Source organism: Dendrobates tinctorius, unplaced genomic scaffold (genome assembly GCF_039654945.1).
Source record: "Dendrobates tinctorius isolate UK_male_01 unplaced genomic scaffold, ASM3965494v1 ptg000013l, whole genome shotgun sequence".
NCBI classification, from domain to species: domain Eukaryota; kingdom Metazoa; phylum Chordata; class Amphibia; order Anura; family Dendrobatidae; genus Dendrobates; species Dendrobates tinctorius.
The window spans coordinates 14255049-14271978 of NW_027361681.1; the positions used below are offsets into that span (position 1 = coordinate 14255049).

At 48.9% G+C, this 16930-nt stretch overlaps 3 protein-coding genes across 5 annotated transcripts in view; 1 reads left to right on the plus strand and 2 right to left on the minus strand.

The window, feature by feature from the left end:
• Window positions 1–863: 863 nt before the first annotated feature.
• Window positions 864–5501, minus strand: MRPS2 (mitochondrial ribosomal protein S2). Its single transcript, XM_073559456.1, has 4 exons — window positions 5191–5501; window positions 2484–2600; window positions 2278–2407; window positions 864–1487 (listed from the first exon to the last, which is right to left on the minus strand). Exons 1-4 carry the CDS (start codon window positions 5225–5227, stop codon window positions 944–946), a joined length of 828 nt encoding a protein of 275 aa, XP_073415557.1. The 5' UTR covers window positions 5228–5501; the 3' UTR covers window positions 864–943.
• Window positions 5502–6030: 529 nt separating this feature from the next.
• Window positions 6031–7640, plus strand: PIERCE1 (piercer of microtubule wall 1). Of its 2 annotated transcripts, none has more exons than XM_073559458.1 (3): window positions 6031–6287; window positions 6886–6964; window positions 7320–7640. In XM_073559458.1, exons 1-3 carry the CDS (start codon window positions 6076–6078, stop codon window positions 7506–7508), a joined length of 480 nt encoding a protein of 159 aa, XP_073415559.1. In that variant the 5' UTR covers window positions 6031–6075; the 3' UTR covers window positions 7509–7640. The 2 variants fall into 2 exon arrangements, with proteins under 2 accessions (XP_073415559.1, XP_073415558.1); XM_073559457.1 differs by having other exon boundaries at window positions 6034–6293.
• A 4725-nt stretch (window positions 7641–12365) lies between these two features.
• Window positions 12366–16930, minus strand: part of PPP1R26 (protein phosphatase 1 regulatory subunit 26) — a 51651-nt gene continuing 47086 nt past the window's right edge. Inside the window, exon 5 of one of the 2 annotated variants that reach the window (XM_073559460.1) lies at window positions 12366–12568. The gene's annotated coding sequence lies outside the window, so the exon portion shown is untranslated. The remainder of the gene's footprint in view (window positions 12569–16930) is intronic. The other variant, XM_073559459.1, reaches the window with a different exon arrangement.

Consider the following 16930-nt stretch of genomic DNA (forward strand, 5'->3'; position numbering starts at 1 on the left):
GATTTTTTATTTTTTTTTACAGGGGTATGGTACCCAGGGCCTGGAGGACAGTCTCCTCTCCTCCACACCGTGGGTACCAACCGCACATGAGACGCTTAACTTCGCGCATGGTGGGCATAGCCACATGCGGGAAGTAAGCGATTCTCATGCATTCCTATGGGTGCGGAATCGCGGCAATTCTTTGCGATTCCGCAAAAAAGAATGAGCATGCTGCGTTTTTTTCTGCGATGCGATTCCGCCGCGGAAAAAAGCGCAGCATTAGCACAGCATGTGCGGAATGCCATAGGAATGTATGGTGTGCGTTCTGTACGAGTTTTTTTAAACATTTTCGCAGCGTTTTCGCACCAAAAACGCTTAAAAATCGCATCGTGGGCACACGGTCTAATACTGCCCCCTATTTCCAAAAATATAACCACTATAATACTGCCCTCATGTACAAGAAGATAACTACTATAATACTGCCTCCTATGTACAAGATGATAACTACTATAATACTGCCTCCTATGTACAAGAAGATAACTACTATAATACTGCCTCCTATGTACAAGAAGATAACTACTATAATACTGTCCCTGTGTACAAGAATATAACTACTATAATACTGCCCCTGTGTACAAGAATATAACTACTATAATGCCCCCTATGTACAAGAATATAACTACTATAATACTGCCCCTGTGTACAAGAATATAACTACTATAATGCCCCCTATGTACAAAGAATATAACTACTACAATGCTGCCCCCTATGTACAAAGAATATAACTACTACAATGCTGCCCCCTATGTACAAGAATATACAAAATATAACACTGCCCCCTATAATAAAGTTTGGTGATCATGTGACTACAGGAAGAGACCAAATAACAGGAGAACCTTATATGATTTATAGTGAACAGTCTACAAAGATGAACATTTCTGGGGCTCGGGCCCCTCAGGTTTGGTTATGAGTCCTCGATCTTATGTCTCAGTCCGTATAGAATCTCCATCTGCTTCCTCTTGGCTTTGGCTCGGGTGATGGTCATTTTAAAGAGCTGGCAGTACAGCTCCATGGCGGAGGGGCTATCATCGTTTCCAGGGACAGGGTAGCTGATTAAGCTGGGGTTGCAGTTGGTGTCCACAATTCCCACTGTTGGGATGTTCATTTTGGCAGCATCCCGGATGGCAACATGCTGCTCAAACACTGTAGTGAGAGTCCCCAGGAAGACAATGAGGTCTGGAAGGCGGACGCCGAGGCTATACTGGATGTGGGAGTTGGTGAGCAGGCCGCCCCTCCAGAACCGGGTATGGGCATACTCCCCGCACTCCTCTGCCAGCGTCTCTACTCTGTGACCAAACTGACGATTGCGACAAATAAACAAGATGATTCCGTTGCGGTAAGCGACGTGGGCGGTGAAATTCAGTGCCAACTGCAGGTGCTCCAGTGTCTGGTTCAGATCGATGATGTCTTGATCCAAGCGACAGCCAAAAATATACGACTCCATCAGCCTAGAGCAATGGGAAACAGCGGCAGAAATTAGAAGTGCCCCAAAACCTGCACCCTGCCGCTGCAATATCGCAGTGTAATGTGGGTGCACTCTATGGTAGCACAAGGAGCAATTCCCCAAAAAATTCAACTGTTTCCAACTTTCAGCAACTTGTCCACTGGATGCATTGTGATCGCATCCACTTGCATTAAGCAACAGCACAGAGTGCACTGTGGCAGCGCCAGCTCGTTTCACTGCCAAAGTCGCCATCTAGCCCCAGTGTTACACTCCAGAGATTTTATTTCCATGATGTTATGTATTTGTGACCAAAATTGAAAGGGTTAAATATAAGGAAAACATAGTGACTCAACAGCGCCACACCTGCTGTAGGTTGTGTATAGTAGTGGTGCATGTGCCCACGATCAGTAATTGCTGCGGATTTGACGCTGTGTATTTATGCAGCGTCAAACCCGCAGCGGCGAGAAGTTACAGCATAGTGGATGAGAATTCTAGAAATCTCATGTCCATGATGCGTGCACAGACTCCCACGGAGATCGATATGCACCACGTCTTTTAAGACAGTCTCCGCAAGAGAAATGTCACCCATAGAATGTATTGGACGCGGTGATGCCGCACGGTTCAGTGACCACATGCGGATTCACCTGTGTTCAATAGACGGCAGCGCTTTGGACACAGCGGACATACACCACGTCCAAAGCGCTGCCACTTCTGGATCGTGAGCACCCGGCCTTGGAAGAAACCAAAACCTGCACAGGACTTCATGTATCATCCTTCATTGGACAGTGACGCACCTGTGCCGACATCCTTTCTTGTGTCCCAGGTGAACGCGAACATCAAACAGCGTCCGTATCGACAGCAGTTCCTTCACGTTAAAAAAATCTGGGTGCTTCAGAGGCTCGGAGACCAGCCAGTCCGTGAAATCTAGAAAAGGGAATGAAAGGGTTAACAAGGAATCAGTACAACTTACTATGTCATGGTGGAGTTTCTTGTCACTCACCCTTCACATTGGTCTCGGCTGCGGTACTTCCCAATCTTCTGCTGTCTAGACTGAGGGACAAGAGGAGCCGCGACGAAGATGCTGCTGGGAGGACCAGGCCGGAAAATCTCGGGGCGGCTGGAACACAAAATAGCATCAGTGGCTGCACGAGAAACCAGCTCTCAGGTACAAGGGCATCTGGACCTGATACCATATCCTAGTCATCAGGAGAACACAGTCCACTCCTTGGTATCATGTGGGTAAAGACCCTTCAAGTTTGGAACTATTTGGGGTCCCAGAGGCCATCATAAGTCATCTCACTGCCAAGTGCCAAAATCAGGAAACTAACCAGGTACTGTGTGTGAATATGTGTCAGTCCCTCAATCGGGCACACCACCGTTCCGCCGGTCCCCGTGCACGCACAGCCCCGTCCTGCCGGTCCCTCTTATCGGGCACAGCCCCGTCCCACCGGTCCCCGTGCACGCACAGCCCCGTCCTGCCGGTCCCTCTTATCGGGCACAGCCCCGTCCCTGCCGGTCCCTCTTATCGGGCACTGCCCCGTCCCTGCCGGCCCCTCTTATCGGGCACAGCCCCGTCCCTGCCGGCCCCTCTTATCGGGCACAGCCCCGTCCCTGCCGGCCCCTCTTATCGGGCACAGCCCCGTCCCTGCCGGCCCCTCTTATCGGGCACAGCCGCGTCCCTGCCGGTACCTCTTATCGGGCACAGCCGCGTCCCTGCCGGTACCTCTTATCGGGCACAGCCCCGTCCCTGCCGGTCCCACTTATCGGGCACAGCCGCGTCCCTGCCGGTACCTCTTATCGGGCACAGCCCCGTCCCTGCCGGTCCCTCTTATCGGGCAAGGCCGCGTCCCTGCCGGTCCCTCTTATCGGGCACAGCCCCGTCCCTGCCGGTCCCTCTTATCGGGCACAGCCCCGTCCCGCCGGTCCCTCTTATCGGGCACAGCCCCGTCCCTCTTATCGGGCACAGCCCCGTCCCGCCGGTCCCTCTTATCGGGCACAGCCCCGTCCCTGCCGGTCCCTCTTATCGGGCACAGCCCCGTCCCTCTTATCGGGCACAGCCCCGTCCCTGCCGGTCCCTCTTATCGGGCACAGCCCCGTCCCTGCCGGTCCCTCTTATCGGGCACAGCCCCGTCCCTGCCGGTCCCTCTTATCGGGCACAGCCCCGTCCCTGCCGGTCCCTCTTATTGGGCACAGCCCCGTCCCGCCGGTCCCTCTTATCGGGCACAGCCCCGTCCCTGCCGGTCCCTCTTATCGGGCACAGCCCCGTCCCTCTTATCGGGCACAGCCCCGTCCCTCTTATCGGGCACAGCCCCGTCCCTCTTATCGGGCACAGCCCCGTCCCTCTTATCGGGCACAGCCCCGTCCCTCTTATCGGGCACAGCCCCGTCCCTGCCGGTCCCTCTTATCGGGCACAGCCCCGTCCCGCCGGTCCCTCTTATCGGGCACAGCCCCGTCCCTGCCGGTCCCTCTTATCGGGCACAGCCCCGTCCCTCTTATCGGGCACAGCCCCGTCCCTGCCGGTCCCTCTTATCGGGCACAGCCCCATCCCTGCCGGTCCCTCTTATCGGGCACAGCCCCATCCCTGCCGGTCCCTCTTATCGGGCACAGCCCCGTCCCTCTTATCGGGCACAGCCCCGTCCCTCTTATCGGGCACAGCCCCGTCCCTCTTATCGGGCACAGCCCCGTCCCTGCCGGTCCCTCTTATCGGGCACAGCCCCGTCCCTCTTATCGGGCACAGCCCCGTCCCTCTTATTGGGCACAGCCCCGTCCCTGCCGGTCCCTCTTATCGGGCACAGCCCCGTCCCTGCCGGTCCCTCTTATCGGGCACAGCCCCGTCCCTGCCGGTCCCTCTTATCGGGCACAGCCCCGTCCCTGCCGGTCCCTCTTATCGGGCACAGCCCCGTCCCTGCCGGTCCCTCTTATCGGGCACAGCCCCGTCCCTGCCGGTCCCTCTTATCGGGCACAGCCCCATCCCTGCCGGTCCCTCTTATCGGGCACAGCCCCGTCCCTCTTATCGGGCACAGCCCCGTCCCTCTTATCGGGCACAGCCCCGTCCCTCTTATCGGGCACAGCCCCGTCCCTGCCGGTCCCTCTTATCGGGCACAGCCCCGTCCCGCCGGTCCCTCTTATCGGGCACAGCCCCGTCCCTCTTATCGGGCACAGCCCCGTCCCTCTTATCGGGCACAGCCCCGTCCCTGCCGGTCCCTCTTATCGGGCACAGCCCCGTCCCTCTTATCGGGCACAGCCCCGTCCCTGCCGGTCCCTCTTATCGGGCACAGCCCCGTCCCTCTTATCGGGCACAGCCCCGTCCCTGCCGGTCCCTCTTATCGGGCACAGCCCCGTCCCCTCTTATCGGGCACAGCCCCGTCCCTGCCGGTCCCTCTTATCGGGCACAGCCCCGTCCCTGCCGGTCCCTCTTATCGGGCACAGCCCCGTCCCTGCCGGTCCCCGTGCACGCACAGCCCCGTCCCTGCCGGTCCCTCTTATCGGGCACAGCCCCGTCTCGCCGGTCCCCGTGCACGCACAGCCCCGTCCCTGCCGGTCCCTCTTATCGGGCACAGCCCCGTCCCTGCCGGTCCCTCTTATCGGGCACAGCCCCGTCCCTGCCGGTCCCTCTTATCGGGCACAGCCCCGTCCCTGCCGGTCCCCGTGAGCACACAACTTCAAGGTGACAACGTCCCAGTCATGTCCAGCAGCAGTGACCTCACCGGTCCGGAGGAATGCCGCCAGAGCAGGGGAAGCCATGCTGTCTGCGCCAGGGTAAGGTCACGGTGCGCCGACACTTCCTCTCAGGGCGCCTCCTCTTCCAGCAGTCGCTGCTCGGTAGCGCCACCTGGTGGAGGAGCTGGGACGTGTTGTGCTCGGCTCTGGAGACAGCAGCGAGCTCCTCACCACGGATCTTGTTGCACTCAGCTTTCCCCAACTTCTGAATGGCAGAATTACTTCTCCTTGCAGGAAAGTTCATTTGCATTATTTTCCCCTGGAGCTGGGCGTGTAAGGCTCCGTCCCCCCAGTGCTTCATCCTCCGCTCTGACATTCATATAAATTGGTGGTCACCCAGCTTTTCCAGAATCAGACACAGCCATGAAGCAGCGGACGTGTAAGGTAAAGGGGGTCTCTGGGGCCACAAACACGATCAGCAGGTGTCATGGAGATGAGCGAATCCAACATGTGACGAAAGCTAGGAAAAAATATCAGATTGGGCAGAAATCCATGTTTTTAGTGATGTACTTTGTATCCAGTAAACTAGTGGCCAGCCTTGCGCTGGATGGGTGATAGGGCCAGGAGGGGTTATACTCCGCTCTACCTGAACCTTTTTTGGTTTGGCGTCTGTAGAGACCCCCGGAGATAATAAACTTTTATCGCAGCAATTTCAATTGGAACAATTTTATAGGGGTCAAATGGAATTTAGCGTCTGATCTGAAGGAGTCCGCCCCAAAAAACAATCTGGACATGTCTCATCGCAACCCCCGGACTACTGAGCACAAAGCTCCATACAAATGAGGGGGTCTGCGGGCACTGGGTCTCGTGCAGCCGTCCTGATCACATGATCCACACTGGCCCCTCCCGCCATTGTATCCCTGGGAGATACTATGTTGCCCTTTGGTGGTTTCCTAGCGACAATCTCCATGACGCTGGAGCTGAAACATCAGGATCGACTGATCTCTGTGCAGCTGCTGCCAGAGGGCACAATGTCTGACTCTGCAGAACCACAGGCGCCCCCAACCCCCCAAACCAGCGACTACTACCGGGTGCAGCCTGACCTGCCTGCCAGGTTTAATCATCCGGACGCGTGGAGAGGAGGGTACAGGTAAATGGATGGGACAAATACAAGTGCTGAAGCTGTGACAGGGGATAACTGGCTGATTGCTGAGGGTCCGACCGCTAAGGTCCAAAGAACGGAGCTCTGGAACTCCGACAACCGGATGCAGCCAGTGCAGCGCTCCGCCATTCCGTCCCGCAGCCCTGTTCTCAGGATTGCTGCTCCCAGCAATCAGCAATTCATCCCCTGGAATTGCAGCCAATTTAATGATCAGCTGTGCCGGACAGGAGGGTACGATTGGTGTCATAACCCTCTTCTTACTGCTGCAGATATGTAATGAATGAATGCGCTACTCCATGCCAGCCCCCAGCATCCCGCCATTGTAATACCCTGCTGTCATGTCTGTTTGTGGTGGGCCTCTACGTAGGATGATCAGACCGCATCTAGAGGCCAAGAAGAACCTTTTTTATTGCATGAAGCCCTGCAGAGCATTCCCTTGTGCACACGCTAACTGAACGGCTTGACCTTAGTCTGCACTGATCCGGCAGGCCCATGATAGGAGACTTTTCTAGCAGACATGTACTCCACATTTTTGGTTGGGTGAAGATCACTTAAGTTTTACTTATTTTTTTTTTTCCAGATCAAAACCGGGGAACCCGCTGTACAGGACAACAAACCAGACGTATGGGAATAAACCGCCGACCGTCCACGAGATGCCGGTGAGACACTGCAATCCTCTGCCGTTGGATCCTACGTAGTCTTTTACATAGCTGGAGGGAGAGGCTAATGACAAGGGGTCTTCAGCTGAGACTCTCACTCTGTGACAGCCATATTGTCCAATAGGGCACATATATGGGCATTAACCAGGTGGAATGACATTTTTCCACCTATTGTGCCCAAATAAAGCATGAGCCCCTCCTGTGGGTGATAGGGCATAATGGGAGCTGTAGTCTTGCAACAGCTAGAAAGTTGTAGGTTGAGGGACCTTGTTGTATGGTTTTGGGCTCTTTTCTGGGGGACGTCCATCCTCCGCTCGTGATCCCACGTTCCTAATAGCATTTTGTCTATTTCCAGACCACATTTAATGGAGTATCAGATAAGTTTTCAGAAGCTGCAACCAAGTATGGGATGTTCCGGAACCATGGATTTAACACGTACATTGAGAAGAGCTTTGTGACCGGACCAGACAATCTCATCACTGACAATGACCGGCTAAATTTCCATAGGAGCTATAATATGAGTGGCCCATCCGACAGCGCCTGATCAACGGCTACAGATAAGACTGAGGCTGTATAAACTGCGAGCTGGATGACTACTCCCAACATCTACACCTGCATTCATGTCAGGAAATAACAAAAAACTTAATAAAAAGTATAAATCCAAAAATGAAACAGATTCTATAGTCCTGGAGTACTTTGGTGCTGTCCTGGTGCCATCCGTTCACTATTGTCAGCTTCAGTTATCAAGGAATGTAAAGTGGTATATAGATGGCACCAGAGATCCGCTACAGCCTGAGCCCACACTGGCAGATATTCGGTGGTCCTGATTGGGGGGGGGCATCACAGTTATTATTTACTTTTTCCACTTTCATAGTGTGCATCATGCATAGGGAGTTTGACCCAATTATACATAGTGGGGAGCAGAGAATAGCAGCCAGCAAGGAGAAAAAATATAGTCATGAAAAGGGATAGTTGAAAGTAGAATACAGTGGGGAGCAATTGAGAGCGATCAGCAATAATGGGGAGCAAGAGAGAGTGATCATCAATATTGGGGTGCAAGAGAGAGCGATTAGCAATAGTTGGGAACAAAAGAGAGCAATCCGTGAAAGTGAGGACCAAAAGAGAGGTATCTGCAATAGTGGGGAGCAAAAGAGAACAATCAACAATAGTGGGTCAGCAATAGTGGGGATCAAGAGACAGTAATAGTGTAGAGCAAATAAGTGTGACCAATAATAGTGGTGAGCAAAAGAAAGCGATCTGTTATATTGGGGAGTAAGTGACAGTGATCAGCAATAGCTGGGAACTAAAGAGCAATAAGCAATAGCGGTGTACAATAGAGAACAATCAGGGATACTGGGGAGCAAGAGCGAGCAATCAGCAATCGTGGTGAGCAAGAGAGCTATCAGGGATAATAGGGAGTGAGAGAGGGATCAGCAATAGTGGGGAGCTAAAGAGAGTGATCAGTAATAGTGAAGAGCAATCAGCAATCGTGGGGAACAAAATAGAATGATCAGCAATAGTGGGGGGCAAGTGAAAGAATGATCAGCAATTGTGAGGAGCAAAAGACAAGGATCTGCAATATAGGGTAGCAAGAGAGAGCAAACAGTGATAGTGGGCAGCAAAATAGTGATCAGGGATAGTGGGGCAGAAAAAAGAGCAATTAGGGATAGTGGGAAGCAAAAGAGAACGATCAGTAATAATGGGGAGCAAGAATGAGCGATTAGCAGTAGTGTAGAACAATAGAGTGATCAGTACTAGTGGAGAGCAAAAAGTGATTTGCAATAGGGAGGAGAAAAAGAAAGCGATCAGTAATAGTGGGGTGAAAAGAGAGCCATCAGGGATTGTGGGAAGCAAAAGACAACAGTCATCAATAGTGGAGAACAAGAGTGCGATCAAATATCGTGGGGAGCAAGAGAGAATCATCAGGCATGGTGGGGAGCGCAAATAGGAATAGCGGGGATCTAGAGAGCGATACAGGGGAGTAAGTGAGAGCAATCAGCAATAGAGAGAAGCAAAAGCGAGTGAGCATAGTGGGGTGCAAAGGAGAGTAATCAGCAATAGTGGGAAGAAAAAGAGTGATCAGAAATAGTGGGGAGCAAAAGAGAACAATCAACAATAGTGGGGAGCAAGAAAAAACGATTGGGCATAGTGTTGAACAAAAGAGAATGATCAGGGATAATAGGAAGCAAAAGAGACCAATCAGCATTTATATGGAGCAAAAGAGAACGATCATCAATAGTGGGAAGCAAGAAAAAGCGATCAGGGATATTGTGAAACAAGAGAGAGAGATCAGCAATAGTAGGAAGCAAAAGAAAGTGATCAGTAATAGTGTGGAGCAAAACAGCGATCAGCAATAGTGGGGAGCAAAAGAGCAATCAGAAATGGAGGGGAGCAAAAGAGCAATAGAGGAGAGCAATCAGGCATAGTGAGGAGCGCAAAAAGGGATAATAAGGAGTAAAAGAGCGATCAGCAATACTGGGGAGCAAGAGCAAGTAATCAGAAATTGTGTGGCGCAAAAGCGAGCAATCAGCAGTGGTGGGTAGCAAAAGAGAGTAATCAGCTATAGTGGGGAGCAAGAGAGAGCGATCAGTCATTGTGGGGTAAAGGGATTCCTCAGCAATAATGGGAGCAAGAGAGTAATCAGCGATAGTGGGGAGCAAGAGAGAGTAATCAGTGATAGTGGGGAGTAAAAGAGCGATCAGCTATAGTGGGGAGCAATCTGATAATAGGGAGCAAAAGAGAGCAATTGGCAATAAAGCGAAGTGAGAGTAAGTGATCCAGGACAGTAAAGAGCAAGAGACTGCGATCAACAATAATGAAGAGCAAGAGAGCTATTGAGGAAAGTGAAGAGCAAGAGAGAGCGATCAGCAACAGTGGGGATCAAGAGAGAGTAATCAGTGATCAATGTGAAAAAAGAGTGCTAGTAGCAATAATGAGGAGCAAGAGAGAATGATAATGGGGAGGACAGAGCCATCAGCGCTAGCAGGGAGCAGGATACAGAGGGGAGCCGGGTGGAGAAGGGGATACACCACTGTTCTTTTTTGATGGTGTTGCACATTTTGTCATTATGCTGACAGGGTGTACTGGGAGCTACATTTGCTGTGTACATTGCCATAGAATATGTTGGCTCTTTGTAAAGAATTGTAATAACTGCTAAGAAGTTTCTAAACTGAATGAAACCTTTACAAACATTTTATTCTGAACAGGAAATCTAACACAATGGAGATGTCCTTGAAGACGTCGTCGTAACATTGTACGTATGGTTCTCTGGGTGCAGCACTCGTATAGTGGAGCATCCATGGTCCCAATACCCTCAGCAATAACATCCGAAGATTGGTTAAAGGGATTGTCCACCATTGGGGCCAATTTTGTTTCCTTACTTAAGTGCATGTAATTGTGGCTAAAAATAATTGTTGTAGTTTAGTTGCCCCGTTTGCCTTCCATAGCTGCTGTATTACGCTGTTTGTTGCTGACTGCAGTAGCAGGTAACGGGATCGGCTCCATTCTCTTTATTAGATGTGTTGGAGACATGATTAGCGGCACTGACTATTGCACAGGTATGACAGGTTCTCCTGTGCGGAGGAGCATGTGACCAGACACGCCCATCAGTCTCCTCCAACAGAAACGCAGCATTCTCATGAGGCTGGTCACATGATTCTCCACCAGCAGCCGGAGGAGAACCTGTCAGACCTGTGCCACTAATCATGTCTCCAACACACGTGATAAAGGTAATGTGGCTGACCCCATTATTGCAGCCAGCACCAGCCAGTGTGATACCACGGCTGCAGGAGGCAAACGGGGCAAAATGTTTAAAGAAACTCAGAGGTCAAAATTATTTTTAGACCCAATGTCATGCATTTATGCAAGAAAAAAATAGTTCTCAAAGAGGACAACCCCTTTAAGGAATGACAATTAGTCCAACTATTAAATGGACTCAGCATAGAATGACAGTTCAAACCAAGTACAGGCGCTCGGTGCATCATGGTGCGGCCAAACGATTAAGGACACCCTCCCACCTGCCTCTTTTCCATCTATCTCCACCCCCTCCCTCTTCTTTGATTGACAGCTCTGGCTTCAGAAAGGCAGGGATAGATGGAACAAAAGAAGGTGTGAAAATGGACTATAAGGGCTCATACTCCCTTGCGAGAGACTCGCACGATTCTCCCCGAGTCTCTCACATGAAAACCTGGCACTGCCGCCGGCACTGGGACCGGAGCATGCGGATACATGTATTTCTATGCAGCTGCACGCTCTAGTCCGAGTGCCAGCGGCAGTCTCTCGCAAGTGAGTATGAGCCCTAAGGTGTATTCCCATCTCCAAGATCCTATCTCAATATGTAGTAGGTGTAATAATAGTATTATCAAATACCTCCAATTAGAAATGTAATATAGTTTTTCTGATTAGCTATGTCACTTACCTCATGGGCAGGCATTGCAGGACCTTAGATATCCATGGTTACGACCACTAAGAACTAGCTTACTGTCACTATATCAGTGGTTGTAACCATGGATACCTAAGGTCCTGCAATGCCTGCATATGAGGTAAGCGACATAGCTAATCAGAAAAACTATACTACATTTTTATTTGACGGTACTTGCTAATATTATTATTACACCTACTACATATTGGGATAGGATCTCAGAGTTGTATAAGAGGATGTTTCGTTCGGGACAGGAAAGCTGTGACCGGACATTGCGTGCATGGACATGTGACACCGGCCTTAACTGGGCAATACAAAAAAATATAAAAGCAACATAAACAAACTAGAGTTCCCTCCCATTCACAATGGTGTCAGTCTCTGCAGCTATGATACTGGTGTGACCTGACACAATAACAATTAATAAGGAACATAAACAACACTGATACAGCAACCAATCTTGTGTGACATCCTTCCTTCTGGTTTCTGACATCTTACAATGGTACAATGTAACAGTAATCTAACAAACAATGTGTCACAGCTCACCCCATTATATGGTTGTGGGGTCTGCACTCCGCACAGTTGCTCCTAGAGGTCTGCACATCAATTATCCTCATCATTAAACTTAAAGGGGTATTCCTAGCTCCAAGATCCTATCCCCATATGTAGTAGGTGTAATAATATTACCAAGTACCTTCAATTAGAAATGTAGTATAGTTCTTCTGATTCACTACACTATGTTGCCTACCTCAAATGCAGGGCATTGCAGTAGCTTAGGTATCTATGATTACAATCACACATATAGGGATAGGTAATTAGTTGTTAGTGGTTGTAATTATGGATAACTAAGCTACTGCAGTGCCTGCTCATGAGGTAAGCAGAATTGCAAATCAGAAGAACTATACATTTCTAACTGGAGGTATTTTCTAATATTATTATTATTATTACTACACCTACTACATATTGGGATAAGATCTTGTAGATGTGAATACCCCGATAACTGTAGGCAATTGTTTTATAGAAGTGTAACAGTGGTTTTATTTCAGAATATTGGAACTGCTCCCTATTACTGTGGGAGGGACTAAACAATTACATGGAGGATCAGTGGCGACTGTGATTGACCGACTCCTGGGAAAGGCGGAGAACGCTGAGATGCCGCACAATCCCCGCTAATCAGCAGAAATTCCCTATACAAAAAGAAAGCGAAAATGAGGGAAAGTCAAAACAGCAAAACATGAGAACAATCCGAGTATCAGTACACTTGCATCTTCTTTCTCTACGGCTCTCTGTTATCAGCCATTTCAGGAAGTGGTGAGGGTACTGTAGGACAGGTGAGTACAACCCCTGGAAAAATTATGGAATCACTGGCCTTGGAGGATGTTCATTCAGTTGTTTAATTTTGTAGAAAAAAAGCTGATCACAGACAGCACAAAACTAAAGTCATTTCAAATGGCAACTTTCTGGTTAAGAAACACTTAGGCTGTGTGCACACATTGCGGTTTTTTTGCGCTTTTGCGGCGTTTTTCCGCTGCAGAATTGCCACGAAAACGCGAAGAAAACGAATCCCATGCAATCCTATGGGATTACGCAATTCCGTGCTAATGCTGCGGATTTTTCCGCTGCGGAATCGCATAGTGGAAAAATCTGCAGCATGCTCATTCTTTTTGCGGAATTGCGGCGATTCCGTCCACATAGGAGTGCATTGATCCGCTGACTTTCCGCATGTGGCTATGCCCACCATGCGCAAAGTCAGCGGATCATGTGTGGATGGTACCCAGGGCCTGGAGGACAGGAGGCTCTCCTCCAGGCCCTGGGTACCATAATCCTGTAAAAAATAGAATAAAAACAAAAAATAGTGATATACTCACCCTCCGGACTCTTTCCCTCCTCTCACCACGCTCCTGACATCTTCCGGTCCCAGTAATGCTTTGCGCGAATGACCGCTGATGACGTCGCGCTCTCGCGAGCGTGACGTCATCTCAGGTCCTTCGTGCAAAGCATTGCTGGGACCGGAAGATGCCGGGAGCGCCGTAGAGCAGATCGGGGGCCGTCGGAAGGTGAGAATAACAATATTCTTTTTATTATTTTAACATCCAATTTCCAAGCGATGCTAATCGCTTGGAATGCGCAAGCGAAAAACGTTTGCAATACGCTTCTTTTCCGCGGGAAAAATGTATGCGAATTCGCATGCGTTTTACCCACGGCAGGAATGTGGAAATGTTGCGGAAATTTCCGCAGCATTTCTGCAACGTGGGTACATAGCCTAAAAGAAATCAAAAACAAAAATTGTGGTGGTCAGTAATGGTTACTTTTTTAAACCAAGCATAGGGGAAAAATTATGGAGGAAATAGCAAAGCCACTAAAGAAGACTAAAAGTCTCCAAAAATTCATTTTTAAACAGCAGACAAAAAGGCAGCAACACTTACCTGCCCAGATCTTGGAACAAATGCACTGCAGGGTGCAGCCAGTCCATAAAGCAAGATGTTAGCAACACAGGTGCAAAATACCGGAACAACAGCCTTTCTCCACATACCCATTCCTGGAGAGGGTGACTGCCTAGTATACAATTGCACAATAAAGGCCCACATAGGGCGCTGTTCACACAAAATTGTGCAATTGTATACTGGGCAGTCACAGTTGGGCAGGTAATCGTTGCTGCCTTTTTGTCTGCTGTTTAAAAAGAAAAAATATGGAGTCACTCAATTCTGAGGAAAAAAATATGGAATCATGAAAAACAAACAAAAAAAAAAACACTCCAACACATCACTAGTATTTTGTTGCACCACCTCTGGCTTTTATAACAGCTTGCAGTCTCTGAGGCATGGACTTAATGAGTGTCACACAGTTCTCTTCATCAATCTGGCTCCAACTTTCTCTGACTGCTGTTCCAGATCAGCTTTGCAGGTTGGAGCCTTGTCATGGACCATTTTCTTCAACTTCCACCAAAGATTTTCAATTGGATTGAGATCCGGACTATTTGCAGGCCATGACATTGACCTTATGTGTCTTTTTTCAAGGAATGTTTGCACAGTTTTTGCTCTATGGCAGGATGCATTACCATCTGGAAAAATGATTTCATCATCCCCAAACATCCTTTTAATTGATGGGATAAGAAAAAAGTGTCCATAATATCAACATAAACTTGTGTATTTATTGAAGATGTAATGACAGCCATCTCCCCAGTGCCTTTACCCGACATGCAGCCCCATATCATCAATGACTGTGGAAATTTGCATGTTCTCTTCAGGCAGTCATCTTTATAAACCTCATTGAAACGGCACCAAACAAAAGTTCCAGCATCATCACCTTGCCCAATGCAGATTCGCGATTCATCACTGAATATGACTTTCATCCAGTCATCCACAGTCCACGATTCCTTTTCCTTAGCCCATTATAACCTTGTTTTTTCTGTTTAGGTGTTAATGCTGGCTTTTGTTTAGCTTTTCTGTATGTAAACCCCATTTCCTTTAGGCAGTTTCTTACAGTTCAGTCACAGACGTTAACTCCAGTTTCCTCCCATTCGTTCCTCACTTGTTTTGTTGTGCATATTCCTGTTTTGGAGACATATTGCTTTAAGTTTCTGGTCTTGACACTTTGATGTCTTCCTTGGCCTACCAGTATGTTTGCCTTTAACAACCTTCCCATGTTGTTTGTATTTGGTCCAGATTTTAGACACAGTTGACTGTTAACAACCAACATCTTTTGCAACATTTCGTGATGATTTACCCTCTTTTAAGAGTTTGATATTCCTCTCCTTTGTTTCAATTGACATCTCTCGTGTTGAAGCCATGATTCATGTCAGTCCACTTAGTGCAACAACTCTCCAAGGTGTGATCACTCCTTTTTAGATGCAGACTAATGAGCAGATCTAATTTGATGCAGGTGTTAGTTTTGAGAATGAAAATTTACAGGGTGATTCCATAATTTTTTCCCTCAGAATTGATTGATTCCACAATTTTTCCCCTATGCTTGGTGTAAAAAAAGTAACTATTACTGACTACCACATTTTTTGGGCAGAGCAGAATACTGCAGTGCTCAGGCGCCGGACCTCTCTCCGCGTCTGCACACTGCAGGACTCTGCTCTGCCCTCAACAGGGCAGAGCAGTGCGCCTGCACAGGAGCCACGACAGGAAGGACAAAAGAGGACTGCATCGTATAAAGATAGGAGGCGCCGGACCGGTACACCCATCGGACCGGGTGTATAATCTAACTCTTTTTTCTTAACTTTCAGGTAGTCACATGTCCTACAGTCATCTCTCCCCAATATAATAGATTGTACTCACCTGTCCTACAGTCTCCTCTCCCCAGTAATGTCTGATAACAGGGAGTAATAGATTGTACTCACCTGTCCTACAGTCTCCTCCCCCCAGTAATGGCTGATAACAGGGAGTAATAGATTGTACTCACCTGTCCTACAGTCTCCTCTCCCCAGTAATGGCTGATAACAGAGTAATAGATTGTACTTACCTGTCCTACAGTCTCCTCTCCCCAGTAATGGCTGATAACAGGGAGTAATAGATTGTAGTTACCTGTCCTACAGTCTCCTCTCCCCAGTAATGGCTGATAACAGGGAGCAATAGATTGTACTCACCTGTCCTACAGTCTCCTCTCCCCAGTAATAGCTGATAACAGGGAGTAATAGATTGTAGTCACCTGTCCTACAGTCTCCTCTCCCCAGTAATGGCTGATAACAGGGAGTAATAGATTGTAGTCACCTGTCCTACAGTCTCCTCTCCCCAGTAATAGCTGATAACAGGGAGTAATAGATTGCAGTCACCTGTCCTACAGTCTCCTCCCCCCAGTAATGATTGATAACAGGGAGTAATAGATTGTACTCACCTGTCCTACAGTCTCTTCTCCCCAGTAATAGCTGATAACAGGGAGTAATAGATTGTACTCACCTGTCCTACAGTCTCCTCTCCTCAGTAATGGCTGATAACAGGGAGTAATAGATTGTAGTCACCTGTCCTACAGTCTCCTCTCCCCAGTAATGGCTGATAACAGGGATTAATAGATTGTACTCACCTGTCCTACAGTCTCCTCTCCCCAGTAATGGCTGATAACCGGGAGTAATAGATTGTACTCACCTGTCCTACAGTCTCCTCTCCCCAGTTATGGCTGATAACAGGGAGTAATAGATTGTAGACACCTGTCCTACAGTCTCCTCTCCCCAGTAATGGCTGATAACAGGGAGTAATAGATTGTAGTCACCTGTCCTACAGTCTCCTCTCCCCAGTAATAGCTGATAACAGGGAGTAATAGATTGTACTCACCTGTCCTACAGTCTCCTCTCCTCAGTAATGGCTGATAACATTGAGTAATAGATTGTAGTCACCTGTCCTACAGTCTCCTCTCCCCAGTAATGGCTGATAACAGGGATTAATAGATTGTACTCACCTGTCCTACAGTCTCCTCTCCCCAGTAATGGCTGATAACAGGGAGTAATAGATTGTACTCAACTGTCCTACTATCATGGGGTTACCGTGACAGCGTGGAATTAGAAAGACCGCAGCTTCTGATTGCTCCTACTCTGGCGCTGAGAAGAAGCA